Below are 26666 nucleotides of genomic sequence, written 5' to 3' on the forward strand. Positions count from 1 at the left end.
AACTTGGCATACACATGACATGAGATGGATGACACTCTTGTTTCAACCTTCCAACACTGCTCTTCCACAAAGCACTACTGTGCACTAGTTGGCAAAATAATTGTTACCTATTCTGTAAAATTTATTCTAGCCTTCCACAGTGTAACTTCACTGTGAATAACACACCAGTTCCAAACAAGTTTAACTCTGCCCTCCTTAAGTGTTTTACGTTTTCTCCTAAACCCTTAAATTTTCTTCTCAGGGAAACAGTTCTACTATAGTCAGCAATCCAAACATACTGGAAAGAAACAGCGAGATTTTATAAATGCCATCCATGCAGCACTTCTTGATGGTATTTTTTGGACAGGTAGATCCATTAATTCCTCTCTTTGCAGCTGAAAAAGCCAGTAATAATAAGAGACAGCTAATGCTGCTAAAGGAAGAAGAACGTTTCATGATGAGTTATATCAACAGCCATAACAGACTTATGTTACCAGTACCAGAACCAGTTACTGAGATTTAGATGCCAAAGCAATGTCTTGAAAGAAAACGCGTTTCTTCTCCAAACAGACAGCCTTGAACAGAGAGCTATAAGAACTGATGTATGTCACTTCTAACAGCTCTCTCTAACATGAGCATCAATGAAAACAGAACATTTGATGGGAAGTTCTTAATTTAAAGACAGATTTTTCCCTGATTCCACAAAAATGTCTACGGAAATCGAACAAATTCCATGTAGCCTCAATGAAGCCTGTGATATTTTTGCATGGCAGCTTACTTGTACATTTTTCTACAACATAAGCACTGTATGCTATGCTTGAACCTTCCTCTATGTTGAAATTCTTGTCAAAAGTTCTCACTTCTACTAAAGAGTAGGTGTACTGCTTAATCAGAAAGTTAAACGAATATGCAGGTATAAAGTTTTTGTACCTTACGTGGCCATCTAAGTCTAGTTGATAGATGAGATGGTTGAAATTATCTTACCCTTCTGTTATATTTTTGCCTCTTGTTAAAAACTCCTTCACCTTCAAGTAGTAAAGCATTAGTTTTTAAAAAATACTGATAAAACATTTACATTAAGATTATTTTTAAACAATCTTAAATGTGTTCATATGTATTAAACAAGAACACCATTTTGCTGTATTTCCTACATCATAATCTTTAGAGCACAACATAAATAAGCTAACTATAATGGGATGCAGAGGAAACACAAAAGACTGTTTTGATTACTGGCTCTGAACACACCAACTTGTACACAACAGTCCAGACATTTATAAAAGATGCAGCTCCAAAGACTGAGGAATATAAAAATAATCCATGCATCAAAAGCATCTTTTCTGTTGCAAACACATCAGCCATCTAATAAAAAAATATTACTTCTCTCTAGCTCAGCTTTTCTTTAAGTCATTGTCTGACCAGGATAACACCAGAGCTACGTCGGTATATGGCAGGCAGTGGATATAATACTTTTTCTACAAGTTTGTTCTCCACCTTGAAAGAAGTTTAGCTCTTATGGATTTCAAAAACTGTTTCTTTGGTGATGGCACAGCAGGATATCCTCATCCCTTTATCCTTTCTAAACCAAATAAAACCTTGCAAACTGCTTGTAACTAAGATGGAATTTCTCTAAAAAATGAGTAAATGTTTTTGTTCTTTTTAAGCAATTTTGTCCAGAAACATACATGACTAAACACACCTCAACGCCCATAATACTGATTTACTTAATGAGGAGTTCACCTGAAAGACCCAGACACTTGCCCAACACTTTTGGGCAAGTGATAACTGTATGAAATCTTGGACACAATCAATATGACTACTTTTCATGTTTGATAATGACGGCAAGTACTTCAATGCAGCATCAGAGTTTTGAAAACTATGAGTTGCTCCACTGCAAGCTATGCCTTCAAAACCCACTCAGTTACAGCATGTTTGATATTTTACCTGCACTATCTGATATTTCGTGAGAGACATAAAGGGACATATATCTACAGCCTCCTAACTCTCCTTTTGGGAGTGATTACAACTCAAGCTCATGGTCTCCCTTCTGCCTACAATTACTCACAGTAGCAACTAGCCTACTTCTAGGTTCATTTTTACATTAAAAGCAGCAGTTGCTCATAATAAGAAAATACAAAGCTTATAGTCTCCACCAGAAAAGTTTTTACTGTTGGCTTTGTGATTTTTTTGTTTGTTCGTTTGTGTTTTCCTTAAGTATGTATTTGCCTCAAAGCTTCTGTCAGTTACATAGTACACTGACTTTACGAACAGGATTCGAATCTGTTGAGTAAATAGTAAAGGCTTGATTTTTTTTCACTTAAAAAAGGAATTTATGCTGTTTTATGTCAGGCAGACATCGAGAAAAATGTAAAGAAACTTGATTATTTTCCAAAAATACCAAAATAAAAATAGGAAAAAGCTTTACAACTTTAGTTTTACTCATGACAACTGAGACTGACGTATGTTTAAGTACTATTGGAATATCCTATATTTACAAGTAAGATTTCAAAGATAAATTATGCAGTTAAGTATTACTATAAAAAAATTCATTAGACAAGAGAACTTCAATAATGATGCTGGAAAAAGGTGACATCCAAAAGATGCAAAAAACCTGCTCAAAACAAAATCTTCAAGGATGTTCTAGACTCAAAACAGAGCAAATATTTGCTCTTTGCACTGGAATGTGGGTTTATGTTGTACGATGAATGAAAAAACATTATAAAACTCAGTAGTATCTTCTCTCTAACACAAAGTCCCTGGAGCTAAGAAAGGATGCACAGGTCTTCCCATGATCCCACGTTCCAAACACATTACTCTCTCCCTTTCCGGAAGAAATTTGTTCAGCAGTCATCTCCCTTAACAAATTTGCTTATTTGAAGCATATTAATTTAGATTCTTTTAAGAAAGCAGTATTTAAGAACTTCTAAATAAGGTGCACTGAACTAGTAAGCAACTGGGTTTTTTTTTTATTAACCCACATACAGACATGCACATATGCAGAGACACAAAACCCAACTTGACTAATGGCTGTATCAGAGTCCAGTTTCATAAGGAGAATAATACTTTTATTAGAATCACAGGACTCAACAGTAAAACAAAAAATACAGTCTTTTATTGTAATTATAGGGCATGTGTGCCTAATAGCTCTTCGTCCTTTCCCCTCCCTCTCAGTTGTATACAGTTACTCTATTAAAAGCCATTACACCCCCTACACACTACTCCTCAATCTCAGGACACCATTATCTAATACAAGTTGCACTCAACAGTCATAAACACTTAAATTTTGTTCTAATCACCTCCACTCTTTTCTTAACAGGACCAAAAATAAGTCCTTCTAGGTAGATTCAGACGCTAGATATAACCCTCATTAAATTACATATTACAAAAAAATAAAAATAAACTAAATCTTGCTGTCACAAATCAAGAACCTTCTCCCAGTAGTTTATCTCCAGAATAAAATCAGCAAGACTCAATTTTATGATGTAGACTCTTAGAAAAGCAATCTGGAAGAAAGAAGGTTGTAATCTCTCAATATCAAGTAGAAATATTGTCATTGTTTTTATGGTAGATTAAATCCAATGGCAACTGGTATCTTGAGGTCTGCTGACAGTGGATGTCACAATTCTTTGCCTAATTCTATTTACCTCCCGAATTAACATGACATCTGTTGATAGATATATTCCTGAACACTAAACTCACCCAAAACAGTTCTTTTGTCAGGTCTTGAATTCCAGCAGCAAATGCCTTTTCTTGTATTTATTCACATTGAATACATTTCATTAAAATATTTCACAACCATTTGTCTCTCAATTCTTCACATAAATGTCTTGAGATACGCAACATATGGTATGATATATTTAACTATTAAATATCAATTATATGCTTAGTATGAGAGAAGATGAGGAAAAGTGTCACAATTAAAATCTAGTTAAAAGAATTCTGACGCCACGCACTATGCATTGCCATTTTCAAGGGAAGTTCCTCTTGTGGTAGCAAACTCATACAGTTTGGCCTTCTACCAAAAAAATTCGCAACACAGTTCTGAGGTCTTTCTCTATATCCCAAATACAGTAATCTCCTCTTAGCCTCCATTTCCAGTAAAACTACAGGGTAGAAACAAGAGCTTTTACTCTTTCATTGTGGGAACAATTTTAATTTAATAGCTGATGTGATCTGATCCAGAAAGGTTTCAAGAAGTGTCTGTCAAACAACAAAAAACGGTTGAACGTATCTACCAACTCCTAGTTCCCACCAGAGGAGTCCATAAGCTCCTGACTAAAAATGCCAGTGACCTTTTACAGAAGTATTTTGCTGTCCAATGACATATAGTTTAAGCTGTAATGATTTTATCAATACAGTGCAGAAATGGATTTAACACCTTTTTAAAGCCTTGCATACTTTAGCAATAGGTCTACAGTGTTCATTTCTACTTCATGAAAGCATGGTTTACAGTTCTGCTAAGCAGATTTGTAGCATGGCTTGCTTGAACCTCTGCTGCAGGACTGTTACAGTACTTAATGACAAACAAATCTTGTGACTCTACCAGAAAGAGCCAAGTGTGGACATGAGCTTAAAGACATCCAGATTCAGAGAGTATTTTGATAACTGCCTTCAGCATGAATAATAAATGAAGGAAAAGGGAGAGTCTAGAAATATTCAATCATCATGCAGGTAAAACAGCTGCAAGTATGAGATCTCAGTGAAAATTCAGAGATGATCAAATAATTAAAACTAGACCAAAATGACAGACAACAACTATATTCTAACTGCTTCGGGTAGTGAAATTTTTAAACCTCCATGCAGCATGCAAATAAAAATAACTGAATAGCAGGGGAAGGGGGAAGGAAGTAGGTTCCTCCAAGGTGGTGTAACATTCTGGTTTTCATTCCCACTCTCCTGGACGACCTTCATTTCTGTTCAGCTCTCAACCATCAGCTTGATCAGGTTAATAAAGTGGCAGTCAACAACTGAGTAGACATAAGGGAATTACAATTGTCCAGTTCCGACAACAGGTAAGAAGCTGTGGATTGGAGGGAATTGGGCACTACGCTCTAGAAAATTGTTCCATTTATATACCAGATTTAAAAGCATACTAGCCCAAGCAACTCTTCCAGACTCTCTGATCTACTACCTGGAGCTCTGGAGTAGCACATACAAAGAATTACGTAAGATCCCTCTCCAGGAGGAAATCTGATTAGATATTTTCAAAATAAGGCAACATTTTAGAAGACAGGTAAAAGAAACACTTTTCTAGAAGGTAATTTTTCCCTAGTCCTATTTATTGAAAATTCATCTATCTCTTAGTCTACATTAGTTCTAATGCAGTTTAATTTAAGTAAGAATGTATTAACTTAATTTTCTTTCTTTTTTACGAAAAACAAAATTGAAGGAAAAAAAGGCAATTAAACTGCCTTTTCAAGTAAATGGAAAAATTCCTAAGGAACCAGAGCTACATTTGATGACAGAAGTCACGCTGTGCCACTCAAAGGGAAAGCAAGCTGGTATGTAACCTTATGGTAAGGGACAAGAAGAAAGATGTGCCAACTCTGCTTTGACATGATCACTTTGAAGGACTCAAGACAAAAAGCAAACTTAGGAGTTGAGGTGCAATTAAGAACTGAACACTAAAACACAATTTTATGTACTACAGCATCCAATGGCAGAACTTGTTCCCAGCGGAAAGCAAAAGAGCATCTACCAGCACAACTTCAAGGGCTCAGGTATCTTCAGGCACAGCTTGAATTAAATAGACTTTTATTTTATAGGGCGGCCAAGGCTACCTCATTTAGAGGTATTGTCTCTAAGAGAGGCTTTCTTCTCTAGCTACCTGTCACAGAACAAATGCAAACAGAGTTTCAATAGCTTCACAAGGCAGTCTAGCAACATTGTGAGCTGTTACCTTGTCAACCCAACCCTATGAAGCCTTGGACCTTAGCTACATTTTCCCCCACAAACTTAGCAATCACAGCTTCTCTTCCACTTATCATTGCTTCAAGAGAGACTCACATCACCAAACTACCACATGCTTCAGTTTACTTGTTCTGGTATCCATCAGTTGCATTCTTTGCCTCATCTCCTTTCTATTCACCTTTCATTGTCTTTTATACCCTCATTCTCTGCTCAGTCTTGCTGTCCTTCCAGCAAGCAGATGAGCCTCAGAGCTTTCAGCTTCCTCAATATGACAAGATCCCACAACACAAGCTTACATATATATGCATGGACAACACATTTGTGACCAGATAATGGACATACACAACTCTGACCTAATTTTTATAATCTCATTCAATTCTTATCCTTCTTCCCTTCCCACTGTAGTCATCCAGTTGTATTGTACCAATAACTAAGATTTAAGAGTTATTTTCTTATTGCTGGGGCTTTCATTTGCAGGTTTATCAAAGCAGTATTTGTCACCAAGTTTCACGTAAGCATCTAGTGTACCTCAGATTTCTATAAATAGTCAGAGCAAGCATCGACAGAGGTCTCCAATGAGTGAAGCCCCATTTAAACAGCCATATCCTCCATGGTCTTCATTTCCCTAGTTCCTAAGGTCATTTTTTTCCAGCTTCATTACTACCCTTTTAGATACTTTTTATTAACTCTGAGACACTTTTAAAAACAAATTATATCACTAAAATCAATTAACCACCATAATCAGCAATACATGATAAAAGCATGTGCTGAAAGATAATCTATGTCTAATATGCAACAGCATCTAAAAAGAGAAAGTGGCACCAACTGGTCACCTTTACTGAATATTTCTTTACAAGATAAGAAAAGATAAAAAAAAATCTCAGATGACCAATAAGTAATTCAGTTTCAAAAGCCACTGGCCTACAGAAAAGCATGCACATACACACCTTGTGCTCCATCTTCCACATTATATTTGTTAATGCTTTGACTTCCCAACAAACAGAAAAAGCAAACAGTAACTTGTTCACGGTTTTAAACAATTAAAGCTATTTTCTTCTTCAGAAAAATTTTAAGATTTTCTTTTCCTCCTCCTTCTTGTGGCAAAAATTTCTTTGAAAAATACTTCGCATATTGTTACATAATAAACACATACTTAAAATATAACACACCATATAGTAATTGATTTTGTGCCACTTTATCCACTGGTAAAATACATATATACTATTCCTAGCTAAATTCCTATATGCCTAAAAATTCTGCAATTTAAAACCAGCAGAGATATCTCACCAGCATAGACAAAACCGTAAAACATATTTCATGAAAGTTGGGTAAGGGCAAGAAAACCTATTCTACATAGTATAAAAAGCCAGGAAAAGTAGTCTCCAGCTACCAGGTGTTCAGATTTATGCTGAAGTGTCTGTGGTTACTAATAATTTATGATCAGTCACCAAATAGTGAGTATTTGCAGAGATAATTTGGAACCTATTAAGAAAACGACAAAAGTTTCAAGGCCCCAACAATTTAGTAATTTGCTTACTATCCTACTCATGACTGCTGAACTGTAGCCATCAATATAAGTTTTGCGAAATTAAATGCCAGTATCAAAGAAAGAGCTGCTAAATCACACCAAGTACCAGTTTTATTCATTTAGCTTTAATTATACTTCCAATTACTCAGATTTCATCCTTTTCTCTCCTGTATGCTTTAATCCCTACAAAAGAACTTAACTCCTCAGTGTCATCTTCTGTCAGATACTGATATTTCTATTCTTCTGTACTTGGAGCCGCAAAAGCCCTCTGAGAACAAAAACACCAATGCTTCAACATTGTGTGTAGCGATTTCCACACAGCCTGCAGCAGGAAAGTATGGTTCCACCACAGAAAAACAAGCAGATCTTCAGTTAAGACTTTTTAAATGCAAGAATTCTATTAAGTGACCAAAGTGACAATAACTGGTATTTCAAATATACTAGTGGGAATTAGGAAAAAAGCATACTTTGTCTCGGGATGGAAAAAACACAAAAAATGAGGTTACAGAGTTGTGTAGACATATAACACAAAAATTATGAAGTATTACTTTTTCTGCAAGACACCTCCTCCCACACATTAACCAGAAAACTTATGCAGTGTTTTAAAAACATACAACTGTGTTAAGAAGAAAAATAATCACAATCTGGGCAGACTCTGCAGCTGCCCCTTTGACTTATCAATTTCAGTAAGCACAATTTCAATCAAGTCTAGATAAAATATACTAATCCTAAATAGACCAAGTTTGTCACCTACCACTTCCTATAAGCTGCTTACTATCCTGCAAAAGAGAGAGAGAGAAGAAATGCTAAATTAAATGCCAAACAGCAGCAGACAGAGCTTGTTTGGCTGATTAACTTGTAGACAAGCATTACAAATAAATCTGAGCATGGTCTGCAGCAAATTAAATTCCAGTGCTTTTAAGAACAAAGAATTCCTTCGGAAAGAGGATTAGCAACTTTACACCCAGGAATGCCAGTTTAATTTAATTGTTCCACAATCCGATATTTATTATGCAAATATCATTTTGATATATAACAGCAAATTTGAAAAAGTGAAGAAACAATTTCAACATACAAGACTGTCTCTCTTCTGAACTGTAATTATACAAAATAAAGCTGGTCGAGGTTTTTATTATTGGGATTGAATTCTATTAACATGAATCAGAACAAGTCTAATTAAAGGTTAGAAACTTTAAATGTTTCTAATTAAGAGCCTAAATAGCTGCATGATTAGAGTACTACAGTTAAAATCCCACCTCAATGACCTTCCTGGCCTCTTTGTATTTTCCTGTTTGCAATAAGGCGAAGAAGAGATCATAAAGAGCCATCATGTCACCATATTCTCTGCTTATAAAGTCTGAAACTAAAGAGAGAATAAAACTCATTAATTTACTAAAAATATTGAAGCATTTTAATATATACATTCGATATTCTTAATACTAGTATTTTCCAAGCATCACAAAACTCCAAGAATAAGCTACAGGGAAATAAATTTTCAAACACAGAATAATTACAACATATCACAACATTTGTTGTAGATTTGCAGTCGAGCATATTTTAAATGTTTTTGTGTTTACCCGCACTGTATTTTGAATTACATTCAATAAAATAGACAGACTATATATTGGCATTCACTCCTTACAGAGAGTGAGGATATAGGATTTATTAACTGCACAACTATTTGAAACACAGATGTGTTGTTTTACTATTGTGTTGTATTACTATTAAGCTTTTCTTAATAGTAATATACGTAAATAGAACAAGTACCAGCACTAATCTTTGAGAGCTTGATGATACACTATCCATACATTAGGATTCTTCTCCATTTAAAATTAATATCAATTTTCAATCTGAAGAACCCAGGCATCATTTAACTGCCTTAAAGCTACACATATAAACACATACAATTTCTTTTTCTTTCATTTGAAAGAAATGATATAAAAACCATAGAAGAAAAGACTCCAGGAAACACTCCATATATAACCAGACAACATTTGACTACGTGCAACTAACCCTTTTGCAGAAGATCAGCGTCTCCTTTTTCTATCAGTCTACAGTAGATGTTATGAAGCTGAAGAATTTTACCATACTTCTTATAGCAGTTGATTAAAGCTTCCAGAGCTGCAGGCATGTCATCCCTTGTGGTATGAAACAAAACAAGAATAAAACCAATCAAATATTCCAAGCAGGAGCAGTGTATGCTGAATCCACTTTAGTCTTGAAAGTTTTAAGGAAAATTCATTCAGTAGTATAATCCAAGAGTGTTGGGTTTTTTTCCCCAATATGCTACAGTTATTTTTAAATAATAGGTAAAGTTTTCCTACAAACAAATACCATGTATGCTTGAGAGACACAGAAATGAAACCATAATTACAGATTTATGCTTAAACCTCTTAGCTGTATAATTTTTGATTGCATGACCATTGTTCACTACAAATTAACCAAAGGTGTGAACACTCTTCATCACTGGACACAATTTTTGAAGTAAAATTCTTCAGTTCTGTGACATACTATGAAAAAAACCCAGTTTCATGGAAATTTCTGTTTGCATTTAAGAGATTTATTTTCCTTGTTAATAAGTAATTGCACATTATATTACACACAATTGCACGTTATATTACACACAGTAAGTAAATGCACATTATATTACCACCAAATGTGTCTGTTTAGACATTTTCAATTTTTAAGCTCTTTAAAATTTTTCCACAACATTTTTATTTCAGTATAGATCTCCAGAGCTAACTGGGTTAACCACAGATCTTTAGATTGCTTTATGCTTGTTTTACACCTTAACAGACTAGCTACAAATCATCTATTGGTTTCCATTTTGTCAAAATTGCCGGGCTAGTTTTTTTCCATTCTATATAAAGGCCAGAATCCAATGTATATTTTCAGAAATAAAAATATGGTTTTTGCAATTAATTCAACAATGTATCAGGGTAGCAAAATGTATTTTATGCTGGCTATCATGTCACACAGAGCCATGGCACTAGCATGTAATTCATGGTACCAGTAAATTAGTGCACAAGATGCTGACTTCCTTAAATGCCCTTATTCAAGAGCCTTGGAGCAGTAAGTAGCAGTAACAAGTACAATATTTCTGCTGTTATTATCTTAGTCCTTTGCTGACGTTTTTCTTCCCGTATACAGTGGTAACACCTCCAGAAGTAGTTAAAATGCAAAACTGGAAAGCCATAAAAACAACGAGATATGGAACTTAAAATAACAACGAATATAAATTAACATTCTGCATTGTGCAACTAACAGAACTAAATAATCTGCTGCAGACCCCTTTTCAAAGGATTACAACCCAATCTAAAAAAGCATAAAAACACCACAAAACCAAACCAACCGAACAACAAAAAAGCCCAAACAAACAAAACAAACAAGAAAAAACCCCACCAAAAAAATATCCCCCAAAACAAAGAAAAAAAAACCCCACCAGAAAACCAAACCAAACCAAAAACCCCACAAACAAACGACCCCACCAAAATCAAACCAAAACCAGAGGGCAACTACTGAACCACTTGTAAATCAATATTCTTCAAAGAGGAAGGCTCAAACTGAAATTGAAACAAACTAAGATGACATGCACAAAACACAGTAAGTAGCCGAACCATCAAGAAGGCTGCATTTTAGATTTCAAAAGACTTTCCAAATAAAGTGTGATAGAAGTAGGCAAGTGAGAAAAAACAAACAAACAAAAAACAACAACAAAAACCAACCAACCAAAAAACCCCATCTCACACACAACATCCCCCCCCACCCGAGTCCCCACTTAGCAGCAGCAGCTGAAGGCCATAATAAAACTGATGTGAAATAATGATTTTGCATTCCTGAAGCATCTTTATTATTGATCAACTGAACCGTAGCAAACTAAGATACTACTGTTAAAACAAGCCGAATTCAGATGTCCTCTCCTCACACTGCATTTCCAGTGCAGCACAAATTTTGCTTTTTCAAAGAATGAACTAGCTAGACTACTATATGCTATCTTCACCTAGGCTAATATTTTTAAAAAATTAAGAGTAAAATACAGAAGAAGAATTAATTTTGTTCAGCAATACTGACATTCTGAAAATGAACCTAAGATGATGGATTTCTACCTTATCCCCCTTACCGAGCCCTGTTTACAGTGCATCTTCTGGCACCCCATGGAGTCATTTGAATTTTTGTCATTTGGGGTGAAGACTAAATTACAGGTTAATTTCAAAACTGCAAGTAGATGTTGCAGGCTAGATTACTGTCATAAAAGAGAAATACTATGGTAGTTACCATAGACAGATATAAAGCTTTACATAATCAGTATTTTTCTCCTGCTTTAGATGCATGTTCGGTTAACATCTAAAAAAACAGTTTTATAGAAAACTACTCCATTTCTAAGGAGGCACAACAACATTTATATATTCAAATTAAAGTTTTTGGTGATAAATCTAGCTTTACAGATTGATGCTCAAACAGCCATAGTATTTTCTCAGCTGTATTCCTAAAGGATTAAAGTGACTGTTTTTAGGTCAAAGCTATCAATAAATGAACAAATAATTGGAATGTCATTCAAACAGGAACATTAAGAGTTTTCTAGTCTCTAAATGTATACTTCTGAAGGCATTAATACTGTATACGCAGAGAAAAAAATATCAGCAAAGAACTGAGATAAAAATAGAAATATCGTATTTGTTACTGCTACTTACTGCTCCAAAGGTGACTGAACAAGTGTGCATTTAAAGAGGTCGGTATCTTACACACTAATTTACAAGACATCTGGTTTGAATCTTTCAAAATCTGATATATTTGTTCTGTTGCATTCAACCAACAAAGCAGTCATCCACAGTTTACTAGAGAACAGCATTTATCAGATAAATGATAAAACTGGCAACAGCAGCTGTAAAATAAAAGGTATAAAAGTTTAGCCTCTACACAGAAATTGTACTGCTATGCAAAGAAAAAAACCATCAAGCTTATGCTTGCACTTGAGTTAATATGATTTATTAAACAATCTGCAGTACTTCTTAATTGTCACAAACTGTAATTTATTCCAAGTAAGTATGAGCAACTAGTTTTGTAACCAGTTTTTACAATCCTGTCAGAAAGGCCCAGTGAAAATTAGGAAGTTGCTGTAGGCTTCGAATTTCAAGTACGGGTAACACTTTGATATGTTTTCTGTTACGATTCACTAACTTAAAAAAAGAATTGCACAAAAAAGATTTTTCACATTTTAAGAAAATGTTATTTAGACATAAGGATTTTAAACTAAGAAACAGCTATACATTTGAAAATATTTGGCAGTCTTTCTGTACAAACTTATGCTTGTCAAACATCCTTTTATCTTCCCAAAGGATACTTACTATACTACCAGATTAAAAGCCTGGTCCAAAATTATTATTTAATTAATATAGATCAAGTAAAAAAATAAAGGCCATATACTCATAGCCATGTTGGAAAAATCTGATTTCCAGTGGCAGTCTGGACAAAATAGTATTTAAAATGTGAACACCAGTGATCCATGGTTCACTTTGAGTTGGCCAGATACTACAGCTTTAAGTGACTCACAGACACCATCTGTTCAGGGCTAATACCTGTTCCACTTAAAGATTAGGTGTATTTTTCCCTTTCATTGAAACTTGTTCTTTTAAAAAGGAAGATATACTATTATTTTGAATGACAGTAGGAGCCTCAGTCATCACTGTATTATGCTTGGCCCTTATAGAATTCCAGAAGAGTCCTACTTTGGAATTTCTTTCAACTGAATTGACATCGGAGTTCAGATGTCCTAAGTTTTTGGATTCATTTGGTTTCTGTTTAGGATGCCTGTGAAGTCCAAGATACTGTGGGTAAAATGTTCCAAAATATTTGCACGGGCAATTTTACTCACACAAAGCCATTTGAAGTGACAAAATTACTCAGATGTCTGAGTGTTTGCAGAACACGATCTGTAGAAGGACTGGCTATAACGTGCATGGATATAACATCCCCCTTCAATTTCAATAAGCCACTCCCCTCCTGCTTCAAGAATGCAGCACTAAATCTAACCCTTTTACTTGTAATAAACAACTTTCCCAACCAGAGAGTCTGCCTGATAAAAATAAGACTCCAAATATTGATTTTAATTGGAATGAAGTGCTGTAACATTATGCATAAAGCTTTAGTGAAGTGGCAATTTACCTAAGGGGTTTACTGATTGAAAAGCTCTCAAACCTGAAATCACTAGAGAGGTAGAAAGAAAAAAGGGACTCTCTGGGGTGGGGGTGGAGGGTAGACTGGTAAAACAAATCCCTCTCTACAAATCTGAAGCAGATGTTAGTGTAAAGGGAAGTCAATTCAGCAAGGTACAATCAGCTTTACAAAAATTATTCTGTTAGAAGAGAACAGGCTCTTGAAAGAGCTAAATGTTTTTCTCTTCATTTGCTATACTAAGGAATCTTCAAGGAGACTGGTGTGGCAATTACAACTAATCCTCCCCAAAAAATTAACTGTGTTGAAGGCTTTGTAATTTCCCTAGGTACAATTTAGCTGTCACTTACTTTAAAATTTACTCAAACATGCGTTCCGAACAGCACTAACTTCACATGTCAAGTGCTTTCCAGCCAATTGAGTCTAAACTGGAAGTCGGTGTTAAACAACTGAATGATTAGACAAGATAGCTCATTTCCCTGCTCTTTTGTTCAGAATAAAATGCCACATTTACATTATCAGACTCAACAGGATTTTCTGACAGAGAGAGAAAAAACCCTAGTGAACACTGTCCGTACCAAGCACATGAAGCCTGTCATTTACCAATCATCCTTCAAAAAGCAATAGCCATGAATGTAACTTAATTACGACCCAACGATCCTTGACGAAAAATCATCTTATCACTGTCCTGTCCCCATAGGGCAAATGAGACACTTTTGTCCTTTGGCACTCATGATGCCAAATTCCTAATTACAATAATGGAGTAAGAGAGCCAAACATCCCTAATTTCATTGCAACACGTAAAGAGTTTTAATACAAATATTTGAAATGAAGCTACTAAAAATTAGAAAAAACTCTCCCCACTAGAGATATTTTTCCTCACTAAAAATATCACCTAATTTAAAAATATGCCTATTTTTAAAAGTAAATTTAAAAGTCAATTATCTTGTATGCACTACAGATTCACACCAAACAAAATCACAGGTTAATTTAACTCTGTGAAAACAAAAGAAGAAAAATTGTCTAGGCACTGGATTCGCACTCTATCTGCTACATAAGAAACTAAACAAAATGGTTTTATGTAAGATTAATCACAAACCAGCACACAACGCTTTACTGGACAGCACTGTATTAAAATACACTGATGATTTTAAAAGAAACACAATTCAGCTATAGCCTTTAGATCACTTTAAAATATAAACTACTTGCATTCATTGACTACAAAATATTTGTTCATACAGTCTGTAACATAATGTTTTGATAGTTCAACTGCAAGTTTTCTTCCCTCTGCTTAAGAGTACTTCTGACACAGGGTATTGGGAAATTTCAAATATGAAATTTTGTTTCCTTTTGCGGAGGTGACATTATTCAAGGAGAACAGAAACAAACTTATGTGAATGAAAAGACAGGAACCACACCAAGTTTTTAAGATGTATATTCCTACTTTTGGTTGTACAAAAGTTGACTTGTGCAGTTTTCTTGGAAGAAGAAAAAAATCATCAATAGTTACCGTATCTGTTAATTTATCATCCTGTAAATAGGAATTATCAAAGTATCAGATTGCACAGGAGCAGGTTAGCTTCACAAACCTCTTCAGTTTCATAAAATGGCTCATGTTCAAATAGGTTTCCCCAACAGTTGGTACACAAGGTAACAGTCAAAACTACAACCTTTAAAATTTTAAGAAGGTGTGTAGGTAACCTTTTCTAATTATTGTCAGTTGGAAGAACCAGTTCAAAAGTAGGACTTATTTTAAGGAAAAGTACAAGCTCTTCACAGCTCTGCAGCTTTTAGAATCTAAGAATCTTTTTAGAAACTAGAACTTTTGTCATACTTCCAAGGCAGGTTTGTCACCTTGGATGATAGACCAAGATTCCAGATGTGGACTGCCTCAATTTTTAATGTGATTTCACCATCTTGATAAACTGTTCAGACTCTTAAATAAAAATCATACAAATAAAACCAGGGGAGTAGTTCCCTTTAAATTTAGTCACGGTAAAAAAACCCCAAACATATATATATATATATACACACACACATATATATACTATGAGTTCTCTCTCTAGTTACTTCTGTTAAATATTTCTCAAAATATTAAAGGAAAAACGTCCAGGAGAAGATGAAAATATTTTACACCTACAATTGTTGAAATCTTCAAAAGCAAATCACAGATTCCTTTACAAGCAGCTAAAAAGCTTGAAATAAATTAAACACACAAAGCATTAGCACAACCACTGCTGTGGAACATTCAAAAACATCCTAGAGCTGATTTCAGATGCACGCTGACGACCTGCAGCTAAATGACAGCATTTCAGCATGATACTTGAGCTGTAGGATGGTAAATAGTAAGCACTACTGCTGCAAGAAAACAACTAATACTTCTTTCAGTCACTCATGACTTTCAAAAACTCAAGACAAAAAAAAAAAAAAAAAAAAAAAAGGAAAACAAAAATCATCAGTGAAATTGAGTTATTCCTCCCAGACAAATTATGTGGAAAAAGCTTCCCCCTTCTGTTCTGTCTGACACAGGAGAGAGGAAGCACATCTCTCCACCCATTAGGCAGAAAAAACAAAAAAAAAAAGTAGAAAATGAGGTTACTTTGTATTATACTTATGTACATGACAAGTATTACAAGTCATACAGGTAGCCATACAGTTCCACAGTATGGACCTACTTGCTCCTTTAAAAATCTATTCTCATCAAGAGTCCCTTTATCAAAAAACTTTTTGGAAAGTTTTACCAAACATTTATAATCCAAAAGAATGGGGAATCAAACTAAAGTAGCACTCTTTACTGTCCCCCTTTGCATCCACACATGATCACATCTTGATTTACATCATCATATCTTACTTCTGAAGTGAACAGAACCCAAGTAGCATCACGTACAGCTTGCATGTCAATGTGCATAAAGCAATTATGGAAAATGCAGCTGCTCGCACTGCACACTGCAAAGCAGATCAGATATTTTTCCAACACATTAGTTACATATGATTGCAGTTAAATTACCTTCATAAACATCTGCCTTGTCTTTTGATACAACCAAGACAGTGTTGCTGACGGAAAAGATGTACACTGAAGTGTTGACCACTACACTAAAACACTATTTTAGAAGAGAATGTACATGCATCTACCAAGAGCTACATCTTTTTTATAAGAATTATCAATACAGAAAGTGATATACAGACCTTACATTCACAGAATATTTAAAAGAACTAAAAATTCTAAACATGAAGAGAAACATTAATGCGCATCTTTGAGGCTGACTTACACGATACTATGAAAAATGCACTTATTTCATGGGTATTATGTTTAAGCCAAGAACATTTCATACACATGAACCAAACTGCAAGAAACTGATCAATCACACTAGCTGCAAGACGTTAAAATCCAGCAACTACAGAAATGACGTAAGAAAAAAATAGGATTGTGCATATGGTAAAGGAAATGAAAAGGGACTCTTGGCTCAGTTTTAGAAAGAAATCATTATATAGTTCATACATACATTAACTCAAATATCCTACACCTCGTAAGGAAAATATATGCAAAGGAACACGACACATGGAATTACAGATACTGCCTGCTGGAATGAATGTATGTACTTTCTTTTCTCTATTAAATGATACTAGAAGTATACATGGAAAAAAAAAAAAGCACAACAGACAAACCAGACAGTACTTACTTTGAATTTTAAATTCAACTACAGAACAGTCTATTGGCATTAACAAATTATTTTAATTACGTGAATTAAAAATATTTCAGTGTTCAACAACCGCCCTTCAACTCACCTGAGAAGTATCAGATGGCACAGAAAAATAATGCTGTTTTGATGGGAAGCAGAGAATATACCTATCATGCTCTGAATAGCTATCTTGTCAAACAGACTTTAGAACTGACTAATTCATAAGGATATTCCAATACATAGCCACTTCATCTCTGATGTGACCATAAAACACAGCTGTTGTTCCCAGAGACCATGACATGATGCATAACTGATGAAAACAGACTTATCTAACTTAAGAAAACGTATTTGGTCATCACAATTCCTAGATCACATCACTATTACATGTGCATACATGTTTGCATGCATGAGCACTTTCAAACATGTATGTGCAGCTGTGTCTAGGATACACGCATCATATAACACAAATAAATATCATACTGTAAGTTATTCGATCTGAAGCCCAAAGCTTACTTTTCAAGGTGAACTGTAATCAGAGGGGAATGAAGGACAGCAGTTTCTGCCAACCCCAGGTTCACAATGGTCTCATGTAATCGATTCACCGTTTCAACTTCACCTCGCATGGCAGCGGCATTAAGAATGCGGAAAAAAGATGCAACTGTTCTGTCTGAGATAGGAACATCCTTCTCTTTCATCTCCGTTAGAATGTTAATAGCATCTACAATGAAACAACACAAAAGACCCTTAGGTAATTTCATGTAGGGAAAACAAACTGCTATTAAAACAGCATTTCAAACCCAGCAGGAATGTAAATTCTGGCGTATAATGCCGATTTCAAGTTAATTACTACTTGCATTTCTAAACGAGACTACAATTATAAATCCACAATAGCATGGTTTTATCATTTTGCTGCAACTTTGACTACAAATTATAGATAGGAACTGTGTGCCCACTCTGCACCATATAACCCTGTATAGTCTGCCCTATAGTTGCAAGATTCTACTAAATGGATGCTTTTATCGTTCAATGCTAACATCTGCTAAATCACTCCATTGTTTCTTCAGCAGATGGCTTGTCACGAGGCCAGATAATAAAGATATGTTTACACTGTATATACAACCAGACTAATGGTCTGATACCGATAGGGCCTGTTTGCTGTGTCGATACTAATTAGCCAAGGAGAGCCAATGAAAGCTTTCTAACAGACTGCATGTTAAAACATTAGGTTCATTAAGCTTCATTAGTAAGGCACAAACAAACATTTTGTTATATGGAATAAGTGCATTTTTCTAATGTTCTTAATTATTGCATAGACAGAATGTTTTGACCACTTTACATTTGGCTACATTTATTAATTGTTTTATTTTCTGAGGGACATTTATGCTCTTAAAAGCAAGCTAATCTTTTCAAACTGCTTTAATGTAGAGGTGGTCATGATCTGATTTATTATGATTTGGAAAACATCAGCTTTTTATTATTTTTCTAACAGTAAGCTTAATAAGAAGGCAAGACAAATTTCAAAGAAAGACCTTACAAGAAAAAAATAATTAGCTTTTTAATTTTGTTGTATAGTGTTTTATATAAAACCATAACATTTTGCGTCTAGGCTTGGACTACATTTTTATGGTCTTAAGTCTCCTACAAAATCAAAAAACTCAACGTTCAGAGTCACCTTTTAAAGTTGATGACAGTCTAGAATTCTTTTTAAGATCAAACAAATCACATACATTATAGAAATATATTAGACTAAATTTCAGAAACTAAAGAGCTAACAGCTTAATGCAATCATCTAGATATACAAAATAGGTAGTTTGCAGAACACTTGTTAAAAAACAAAATTTCCAGGCAGTTTGACAAATTGACTCTAAAATTCAAACACAAACACATAAAAGAATACCAATAGGAAAATATATACTTTATAAAAAGTTCAATGATTTTTTTGCAGTACTTGGCTCTTATGAGAAGGTTATGTTTACAGGTTTTATGTTCAGCCTTCAGACCTTCTTAAGCAAAAACAAAGCCATTAGTCTAGGCACATACGCAATTTGTGCCATAAGTCATGATCTTCAAACTCAATCCAAACAGCAATGCTAATAAAAACTAGCTGCAGAAATGCAAAAAGCACTGAGCTGTGCAAATGTAAATGACAAGCTTGCCAATCCATTAAAACTAATGGCCTGCACTGTCCAAGCATCTCTGGTTGAATTCACATGCAAATTTGTATGCAAAATGTTCAAGCACTTTTCAGGACATGATATACCATTAATATCAACTCACATTTTTATTCTTGAAGCAAGATACCTTTATTATATAGCAGAAACACAAAATGAAAGCAAATGGATTACCTGCTAGTCTACCATGCTTTACTAAGACTTCTACCAGTGCTACGTATTTTCCAGTGTCAAGAGCAACAGGTGAATTCTTAGGGAAGCTAGAAATTAAAACATTAAGAATCGTATCAACAGAAGTTCACATTTTACGGATCCAGCTTCAAAATTTATTTTTAAAACTACATAGCAAAACAACAGCATTGAGAGCTAAAAGTTATAAGTATTAAAGGAAAAATCCAACAGACTTAACAAGATGCAACATTAAAATGTGATTTGACAATACTATCCACATACCTTCTCACCCCAAAACCCAAAAGTTATATTTTAAGAAGCCAAATGGTTTAATTAATTATTTAGGACTTATTGCATAAAATAGGGTATCACCCAGAAGACTGGGAAGGAAAACTCAGTCCACGTGGCTGGGGTAGGGCTGCATTCTTTTCAATGAAAAATATGAAACTATTTACCTATAGTAACAAATTGAAAGCTACTACTTGGAAGTTTCTGCTATGTGTTTTTCTTTTTTCTGGAAGTTTTAAAATTAACTCTTTCTCTGATGTTTCTTTTTGTAACAATGGAAGAGTCACTTCTCAGCAATATTATGTTACACTTGAGGCAGACCAGTAAAAATGTGCTACTGCAGTGAAGCTCCACTAGAAGACTAATTTTTTACTTCACGCACACTCACTATGTAGATTGTATGAGTGTGTTAGCACAGCCAAAACTAATATACTACCATTATTTGCAGAGCAGCATACTTCTTGGTATTCAGAGTTCAATTAGTGCACATAATTTCAAACACTACCAAGGTGCAATGAGCACCTGCCTGCTAAACTACTGAAAACCCAAAGCAAATACTTTTTCAGTGCATGTGAGCAAGAGAACTTGAAAGTAACACAGAACTTGTTGTATATTCAGTGTAGCTTCAGACCGAAAGAAGGCTTGCAAGGGAAAGAGGGAATGGGCGAACAAAAAGATGATCTGTAATAATTTAGTCTGGGATAAGTCACACATAGCATGTTTTAGCTAGGAGCTAATTTTCACAGCCAAGACAGAAAGCTCTGAAAATAAACATTTAAAGTAGAATGCTTGTTGACCGTCTAAAAAAAATGTCACTCAGAAACACTGCTATTCTGAAGACAATATAGGTGCAGCATATTCTAAACACATTCTAGGTGCTCTCTAACACACAACACAGGTACTTTCCCATCCCCCCTCTTGAATTAAGCCAAACTTTAATTTAGGCACTATGTATATTTAAAATTTAAAAAAAAAATCCAGATCCTACATAGCAATTTGTATTTTAAAATTATTTTTTTAATTAAAAAAAAAATACTGACCATACAACATAGCTGCTTCTGATGTTCAATTATACAAAGCCAATTTTCTGTTTCAAAAAACCACACCCTTGACTGTTTTAAATGCACATACATTGTTGGGGAGAACTAATTAAAAATGGATGAGAGGGTTAAAACTCAACCTACTTAATTCAACAAGGTCTGTGTATCAGCATAAATCTCTGTGACATGTTTCAGTGCCGGTGTACTTACACTTTTTCTTTCAGGTTCATTGCCTCTTCTACATTATCATGTCGACAGCACAAATTTATTAAGGCTGCATAGCCACCGACAACCATGTCCGGTTCGTATTTGGCTTTCACTTCAAGGGCTTTTTGCATATTCTAAAAAAGGAACAAAGCAAAGATGTGAACGAGAGGAAAAGCCAATATGACATTATGATTCTTATATGTTCAGTGTGCAGTTACGTGACTGCTTTGGTGCTTTTAGTAGTATAAGATCACATCTGTAAACAGTACTGTAATGTTTTAGCAAATTTTAAGAGTGAAAGTTATTTTGCAGAAATTAATATTTTTCTAAAATACCTTTTAGATTAACTTGAGACCACATTTCTAAATAAATTTTCTCGCTTTACGTTCATATTTCTAGCATGTTTTAATGTAAGACTTTTTTTTTTTTTCCCTAATCCAGACAGATAACATGATTAACCCAAATTCTAAAACAGTTTTTATTTATTCGGAATTCATAACAATTTTCACCTAGTACACTGCCAAATACACAACAAAACTACTTTTTAAAGAATAAGAAACTACTTAATGATCCCACAGAAAGCTTTTTTTAATACATTCCTATTCATACACTTGACCACTTTGAACTTACAATGGTGTTTACTTCTAGTCTTATTTCATATGCAAAATCGGAGAGACAGACAGCTGAAAATCACTCTTTCTAAATTGTATTCTTAGCAAGAGAGAATATTGTGCTATCATCTGCACGACTGTTAACTGTTCCTATATATACAGCTTTACAGGCAGGCTCACACTGAACAAGAACCTGAATAAAAGTGCGGTGATACCCCACAAATTACAGACACACACTAAATGAATGTAAACTACAGCTGGACGCCTGCCGAATGAAGGCAAGAGACCCTTTATCTCAGAAGAGCTTTCCTCCTGCAGGAAAATGGAATTTCAATCCCTGCATTAACAACCTAGTAATATTTGAATTGCAAATGACTAGTGCATGTATCAGTTGCTTGACAATCTAGATATAAGAGACCGGAGCCATGGCTTGAAAGGACATTTGGCATGTATGATAAACCTATCACAGCTGTTACTATCATTCACTTTGCAGATTATTGTAAACAAACTCCAGCAACCCCAAAACATGCCATTCAAGGTGTTACTGAAATTAGTTAACCTTTTGATTTAATTGCTTTTTGCACTTATGTTTGATTTATAAGCATCAAACCATGAAACCTCAAGCACTGCACTTATCTTTGCTTCACTATGTCTTTCCATAATACAGTCATTTATGTCCCTTTAAAAATATAGCTATGTGGTTCCAATTATCTTGGCATTGCTTAAGATACCTCTTCTTCACAAAGAGCATGTATGAGTTGTTTCAAGACATCTGTAATAGGCTGGTTTTCAGCTTTTCGCTCTTCTAGTTTCTTCTCCAAAGCAGACACATCAGGTTTAGCACTCTAAATGGAGGTAACAGAAAGAATGTCAATTGCAAAAACACCCTTCCCTGAACAACTTGTCGGATCACTTTAATAAAAGACAGACAAAATGATCCTTTTCTTTCATACTGTAAGGATTTTTTTAATCATTTAAGGTGCTTTTATCTGTTTAAATAGTACATACTAATTGAAGTTTTGAGTCACAATACAGTAAAAAAAGCGTTAAGTAGCCTATCTACAAAGGTCAACATTACTATTTCTTTCGTACTCAGTTCTTTGTGTTCAGATAAGTAGTGAATAGAAGGTTTTTTCTTTTTCCATCTCCACTCTGCTCAGATCAGAGATGTAAAGACTTGACACTCCACCATTAGAAGCAGTATGGATTTATATGGTTCCTGCCACTCAAGTGGATCACTGTAATTTACAAGCACGAATTAAGCCTCATACCAGCACTGTTAACTAACTAGAACTTCCAAAAAAATGTTTACCAGACTGGGAAACTGAGGCACGAACCCTGAGTCAACTCGAAGGTCAAGTATTAAGTCTACATGAAAATCTGGACAGCCTTTACTCATACTCTCGAAGGCAACCTCTGAACTTCAAATGGTAGATTTAAATAACGTTAATATACTTCCATGACCTGAAAGCTAGTGATTACGCTTCATCTAAAACCCATATCCAAACATTATTATTACAGTAAGAACAAGCATAGCTATTTGTGAATTTACTTACTTCTGGAATGTTTTCTGTAGACAGGGATTTTTTATGACTCAGTAACCTTGCATCCTAAAATGTAGTAAGACAAAGGTATCACTACTCCTGCAAAAAAGTTCAATCTCTAACTAAGCATTTCATGCTAAAACTGTTTAAGCTAACTATATAATCGCAATGTTAAAAAAGCTGTTTTCTGCAGCATTATTACATTGACTTAAAAAAGCACTTACTGAATGTACCCCTCCAAAAGTTTTACATGTGAAATGAAAACAGCTTTAACAGTGAAAAATCATGGAAAGATTAAAAAGGTTTACATATAATCACTGCATAAAGATATTACTTTTGCAAAGGAGAATATATTCACAGAGTATAGATACTTGATTTTTTAGATTTAAAGTAATTGCTATAGAACCACAGACCTTAATTAATTCAGGAAGTTGAGAGGAGTCCAGCAGTCTGCAAATGCTGCTGCAGTGAGCTGCAGGGATAACTATATTCTGTACCAAGAGGTGGAGAAAAATTATATTAGTTTTGAAACACAACCAAACTGAAATTTGTCTGACAGAAATTATCTCAGACGTAATTCAAGTCTCCAGCTCTTGCATGTCATTGAGAAGTGGTCTGGTTGTACTTAAAAGCAGCAATTTCAAATCTAATAGATACATGTCAGGCAGGACAGGCATTATGTAGCAAAAAATGAAATGGTACCATCTTCTTCAGCTGATGGAAGTATTGTCTCAAACGCTCCTCCTTGGCCTGTACCTCTGAGTCACTCATGCTGTCAATCAAGTGATAAAGAAAATAGCCAACAGCTTCTGTGGAAAAAAACAAGAGAAAGCATTCCACTAAAATTACCGAGACTGTCATGTTATCAAGATTAATTTATAAGAAATCATTTTGGTGTGAGATGTCACCCTGATGAGAGGCTCTGAAATGGCAACAATGATCACTGAGGCATAGAGATTATGTGGTTTGGGAGCACATATCTAACTGGTGAGTGAAAGGAATATTAATTATTTTCAGACCTAGTGACAGCTTTTCAGTACAGAATCTTACTTCAATCTATTTTTTCCACTACTGTGTGACAGAAGTGGTACTGCCCAGGGCCTTCCCCCCCTTTTCTGCCTGCTACCCCAAGTAGTTGCCACAAATGTTTTGTCATTGCTCAAAAGAAAAAACAGATTTCTAACACTTCGCATATTTATTCTGTACATTTTACCCATTATATTCCATTACAAATCTACATTAAGTATTGTAATATCAATACAAAACCATAAAAATATTTCAACCATTAGATCAACTAATACTGAAGAAGTTGCCTTTTAGCCAATAAAAATCAAAATTAACGGATTTTAGAAAATAGTGCTAAGTTTCTTATCTAAGCAAGTGCAAAAATATATGACGTCCTGTAGCCGGCAATAGGAAGAGCATCAATTATTGTCTTCTCAAAGGTTAGCTTTCCCCATACTCCATTGCCCCTCCAGCCCCAAGAAGAGGGAATAAAACCCTCTTTTGTAAAAAACTGATTATACGAAAACAGTATACTTATTTCAAAGTAGAGGATTTGGGATGTTAAGTACCATTTTGCTTCACAATATCAGAAGAGCTACTAAAGGTAAAACTAGGCTGAAAACTGCAATTTTTTTTTCTTTTTTAATTATTTAAGCGCTGATACTGTGTTCATTCTAAACCTCTATTTTGGTCAATAAATTTAGAAAAATAAATCTTTATCAACAAGATGTACAATTCTAAAAAAGGATCTTATGGCTCTCACAAAATATGCTCTGATTATTCGAATCAGGATTTTACCCAACATGTTTTCAAATTTCACTTTCAAAAAGAAGCAATCAGTGTTTACTGTTGTAATCCCTCAAACCCATCATTACACAGAAGAACGGATTTGTGGATAAGTTACAATCATAGAAATTGAAACTCTACCAGTTGGTCCTGGAGGCGTCAGGCAATAACGTTCATCCTTGTACAACAGTTCTGTTATCTGGTAAGACAGAATAATCGTACATTGCAGCCAAAAGAAGCAAGCAAGGACAAATAGTATCTGAAATTGAATTCTCAAAATAATAAAGCATTTCTGTGTTAAAGTATTATTCTTTACCACATCACAGTAATTCACTAAGAAATACAAGGAAATTTTTTTTTGGTAAATAATAGGTTTTTCTTAAAAAAATATTGCAAACAGAAATGCTTTCTGAGCTATGGCAGTAAGACAGACACTCTAGTATTCTGTGTATGTATCATTCTACAGAAAGCTGGCTATCATAAGACATTGCTTAAAGCAAATATCAACCAGTGTCGCTCCTGGAGATGCTACAATTACGTTCCAATTTACCGAAAGGCTGAAATTGGCACATAAAGCTTTTTTTAATTCTATTTTTAAAGAAGCAAATGCATAAAGCAAATACAGGAACACAATTTATCATACTCGGCTAGATTTAAGATAGTACAGCTGCTATAGATAAGTGCAATTTTAAATGACAAAATATGCGTCCATAAAAATTAATTGCATTTGACGAAATTTTGCACACATTCCATCACTCATACAAACTGAAGGAATTTGTAGATTTTACTTCTTCAGAGGAAAAGAAGCATTTACCCAAGAGCTGCCACGTTTTACCTACAAATACTTCAACCTAAACTGCATTGCTTTAAAAATCTGTTTGACCATTCTTAAGGCAATTACATAACCTTTACTTAAAAGATGAGATTTTAAGTATTTAAAGAATTTTGCTTTATCTGCCATAACTCTGAAATGCAATCTGAAATAAGTTAGAGGGAGATGCATTCCCACCGTTGAAGGGCTGTGCTTTAAATAATGGCAAAAGAAACAGAACCTTCACCTTCAATTCTTAATGGAAATGGATAAACAAAGCCAGAAAATACCAAATGCAATGGAAGACCGTATCTATCACTTCTCATTCTATCAACACCATGTACACCGTGGACAATTAAACTACAGCTGTCTTCTGCCATTTAGCCCTCATCCTCCTATGATGAATCAACACAGAGAAGAACCTACAACTACAATAAAATCCAAGAAAGTCATGATAACTCAGATCTCCTTTTGAATCAAATCTCACAGAATACAAAAAAGGGTGGATTACAGAAAAAAAAGAACGTGTGGTATTATTTCTAATGCTAAGTATCTACTTACTTCCCAATTTAGCATTTCCTATTTTAGAAGATTAATACACATATTTACAAATAAATTAAATTAAGACAACAAAACGCATCTTTCTTCCACTGTGGAGAACAGCAGATGTAACTCTAGATACTACTTCATGTGCAGACCACCATTACTTCAGTCCTCTGACTGTCCTCTAACACTAATTTCATAATGGGAGTAATAAGAAACTCCCT

General features: G+C 34.6%; 1 protein-coding gene across 2 annotated transcripts in view; it reads right to left on the bottom strand.

Annotated features, from left to right (window-relative positions):
- LRPPRC (leucine rich pentatricopeptide repeat containing) overlaps positions 1 to 26666 on the bottom strand; it is a 91685-nt gene that overhangs the window by 31590 nt on the left and 33429 nt on the right. For both annotated transcript variants that reach the window (XM_082047789.1, XM_082047788.1), the window contains exons 16-25: positions 25230 to 25287; positions 24000 to 24106; positions 23711 to 23788; positions 23310 to 23363; positions 22485 to 22598; positions 21146 to 21276; positions 19611 to 19696; positions 17779 to 17983; positions 9428 to 9552; positions 8671 to 8777 (exon numbers count right to left, since the gene is read on the bottom strand). In XM_082047789.1, the coding sequence (XP_081903915.1) occupies positions 8671 to 8777; positions 9428 to 9552; positions 17779 to 17983; positions 19611 to 19696; positions 21146 to 21276; positions 22485 to 22598; positions 23310 to 23363; positions 23711 to 23788; positions 24000 to 24106; positions 25230 to 25287 (1065 nt within the window). The remainder of the gene's footprint in view (positions 1 to 8670; positions 8778 to 9427; positions 9553 to 17778; positions 17984 to 19610; positions 19697 to 21145; positions 21277 to 22484; positions 22599 to 23309; positions 23364 to 23710; positions 23789 to 23999; positions 24107 to 25229; positions 25288 to 26666) is intronic.

Source organism: Streptopelia decaocto (genome assembly GCF_964273445.1).
Source record: "Streptopelia decaocto genome assembly, chromosome: 3".
Lineage (NCBI taxonomy): Eukaryota > Metazoa > Chordata > Aves > Columbiformes > Columbidae > Streptopelia > Streptopelia decaocto.